Raw genomic sequence first — 3,211 nt, 5'->3', positions numbered from 1 at the left:
ATCCTTTGGTATATATGGTTGTGACTATTTTCTTCCACTATTTGATCTGAGGAAGTGGGTCTGGCCCACGAAAGCTCATCATCTAATATACCATCTTGTTAGTCTTTAAAGTGCTACATTGTCCTGCATTTTGCTTCAGTATTTAAAAAGAAACCTAACTTTTGTCCCAACATGGAGGGGTGAGGCAGTTTGGACTATATACATGAAACTCAAACAATACACACAGAGCCAGTTTATTATTAAATGAATATTTGTACCCAAGTTTTCCTATGGAAGCACCTGGCATCAGCACATCCCAAGCTGGATGGATCTGCAAGGTTCAGAAATATAGATGTTTTTATACTAAGGGTACACTCTAGGACTGACAATACTCTTGGCTCAATATTCTTACTCTCACTGAATTGGCCACTTAGCCCTAATTCTTGATGTAGAAATTTGGTAATCCTGCCACATATGGCACAGAACAGACTCCAGGATACTGTTTATAAAGCTCACTTTGCACTGATCAGGCAAAACCTTTTCTGAGAAGCTATTACAGCTTCTGTGCCATCCTAAGTACATTTCTGGGCCTTGTTTTAACTATCACCACACATGCAGTTTTAGGATTTTAGTTGCACTGATCAAAGACAGGAGAGAAAAACTGTTCCACAGCTCAATCCACATTGGTCCTTGGAGAAGAGGGAAGATTTTTTTTTTCTTCTTTGGCAGGTTTCACTCTGGTTCACAATAACTGACAAGTCTAGCTTTTTCCCAGCCTTTCCCCTGTAGGCCTTCTCAGGTACAGCCAAGTGTCCTTGCGCTGTTCATGTCTCTCCTGAGGAGATGCAAAGTTTCCAAGTGCCTCCCTCGCCACAGCAAGCTGGGTGCGCAGGAGGAACCTGCCTTTAAACAGGGCCAGGAGTGTTGGGGAGGGGACACAGGCTGTGTCAGAGCCAGCTGGGGCCGCTCCCCCCCGCCAGAGCAACATGACACACACCCCCCTGCGGAGGCAGCCTCACGAGCTGGGACCCTGGCGGCTTGTGGCCCAGGGCCCTGCGTTCGGAACGGCCGTTGCCCAGCCAGGGAACTGGCTCCTCCGCCACGGACGATCAGCCTCACGAGACAGCAGCAAAGATCCTTCCTGGGGCGGGGAGGCTCTGCTGGTCCCCCCCCCCCGGCTCTGCTCGGCGCCCCCTCACACGGGCAGCGCTTTGGAGACGCGGCGCCGCACGAAGCCGCCCAGGAGGCCGCTCAGGTAGCGCAGGCCGGCGGAGCCCCCGGGCAGCAGGGCGAGCAGGCAGCCGGCGATGGCGGCGAGCTGGGCGGCGGCGCCGAGCGCGGTGAGCAGGGTGCTGCGCAGGCCGAGCGCGGCGTAGAGGGTGAAGGCCAGCGCGCCCACGTAGAGCAGGGAGCCGCGGCTGGGCTCCCGCAGGAGGCGGCTCGGGCCCCGCAGGAAGCCGGCGGCGCCCAGCGCGAAGGCCGAGCCCAGCGACCAGAGCAGCGCGAACTTGCGGGCGCGGAGCAGCAGCAGCGGCGCGTAGAGCGCGGCCAGGCCGAAGCAGAGCGCGGCCAGCGCCAGGCACAGCCCGCTCCCCACCAGCCGCTGCCAGCGCGACAGCCCCGGCAGCCACGGGTCCGGCTCGGCCGCCCAGGGCCACTGGCCGGCCGCCGGGGCGGCGGAGGCAGCGCGGCCCGCGAAGAAGGGGCTCAGCCGGCCCAGCCACGTCCCGCCTTCGGCATCGGCCGCGTCCGGCGCCGGCCGCGAGGAACTCGGGGCGGCCGGGCCGGGGCCGCCGGCGGCCTTAGACTGAGCGAGGTACTCCTGCAACTGCCGGTTCAGGTCCGCCATCTTGGGGCGGGGAGACCCGGATGTGAACGCTGGCGCTGGGGGGGACAGGTTGCTGTTCGCCGCCCTCAAAGAAGCGCGACTACATCCGGGTTACAAGCATGGGGGGGGGAAGGGACGCGCCTTAAAGCGCGTTATGATGTCACATGTCCCGCTCAGTCACATGACTTTTCTCGCTGCCCAGTGATATGGCCTAAAACTGAGAGGTGGGGGCTAGTTCCTAGGGGGGAGCTCAGCGCGTGCTGCCAAGGCCCCTCCCGTTACCGCGCGCGCCCTGCGCTTCGGCCGGTCTCTTGGGTGTGGCCGTTGCGCGGGCGGGGCCAGCAGTGCCCCGCCCCGCTTTTCTGTCACACTCAAAGGGCGGGTCTCTGGGCTGCTCGCTGCCGGGGGGGGGCGGGAGGAACCGCAGAAGAGCGCTCGGGCACGTGTCGCTCCCGCGTAGCCAGGCCTAGTTCAGCCAGAGGGACGCTGGGATTTTGCCAAATGGTGAAAAAAACAAGACCTGAAATCCAGAGCGTGTAGCGCTTCTCCCAGCTCCAAACCTCTCGCCTGGAGCGCGCATCCTGCAGCCCAGCCCTCCGCCCGGGCCCCAACCCACCATCCCATCCCAGAGACCCTCGCTCCCTGACTCTTACAAGGCAGGGTCAAGTGGAACAGGACTTGGATCCATTCTGGGTGCAGGAAACCTCCGAGATGTGGCTGCCCGAGTTGTGACCCCCTGCACTTACAAAAATGGTTCTAAGTGCAAAAGGGGCTGAACCCCCCCCCCCCAACTTATGTCCTCGGCCTGCATTTACGATGGTGCACAACACCTATCATAAATGAGTATTCAGTCATGATGCCCCCGAATTGCGACACTTCCCCAGGAACTGATAGTGTCGCAAGTTGGGGGCTGCCTGTACCTCCAAAAATTATACAAACATGCCCCTCTGCCCTCAACCATCCCTGTGAGTCCCCTGGATACTTAGGAGGCACTCCCCCATGAACTGCATCCTAGAACACTCAAGGAACTGACACAGAAGGTAGCTGAGCCCTTAGCTATAATCTGTTGCCTGATCTAAGATTACTGTTAATTTCTAATTACCACCTTTAGGGTTGACATGATAGACAAACCACTTGATAGGCTACACATCTTTGAAAAATCATAGAAGTCAGGAGAGATTCCAGAAGACTGGAAAGGGGAAATATAGTGCCCATCTATAAAAAAGGAAATAAAAACAACCCAGGAAACTACAGACTAGTCAGTTTAAGGTCCATGCCAGGGAAGATAATGGAGCAAGCAATTAAGGAATTCATCTGCAAACCTCTTGAAGATAATAAGGTGATAGGTAACAGCCAGCATGGATTTGTAAAGAACAAGCCACAGCAAACCAATCTGGTAACTTT

The 3,211-nt window shown here is 57.3% G+C and overlaps 1 protein-coding gene across 1 annotated transcript; it reads right to left on the bottom strand.

The window, feature by feature from the left end:
* Positions 1–219: 219 nt before the first annotated feature.
* On the bottom strand, positions 220–1,928 carry SFT2D3 (SFT2 domain containing 3). Its single transcript, XM_075937446.1, has one exon. It carries the CDS (start codon positions 1,826–1,828, stop codon positions 1,175–1,177), a length of 654 nt encoding a protein of 217 aa, XP_075793561.1. The 5' UTR covers positions 1,829–1,928; the 3' UTR covers positions 220–1,174.
* Positions 1,929–3,211: the final 1,283 nt, after the last annotated feature.

This window comes from Pelodiscus sinensis, chromosome 10 (assembly GCF_049634645.1).
Source record: "Pelodiscus sinensis isolate JC-2024 chromosome 10, ASM4963464v1, whole genome shotgun sequence".
Taxonomy (NCBI): Eukaryota; Metazoa; Chordata; order Testudines; family Trionychidae; genus Pelodiscus; species Pelodiscus sinensis.
Note: the sequence above shows the minus strand (reverse complement) of the source record. Positions and strands in the feature narration are given on the sequence as shown.

Coding starts and splice junctions, on each gene's coding strand:
- SFT2D3 (XM_075937446.1), bottom strand. CDS start 1,828: ATGGCGGACCTGAACCGGCAGTTGCAGGAGTACCTCGCTCAGTCTAAG.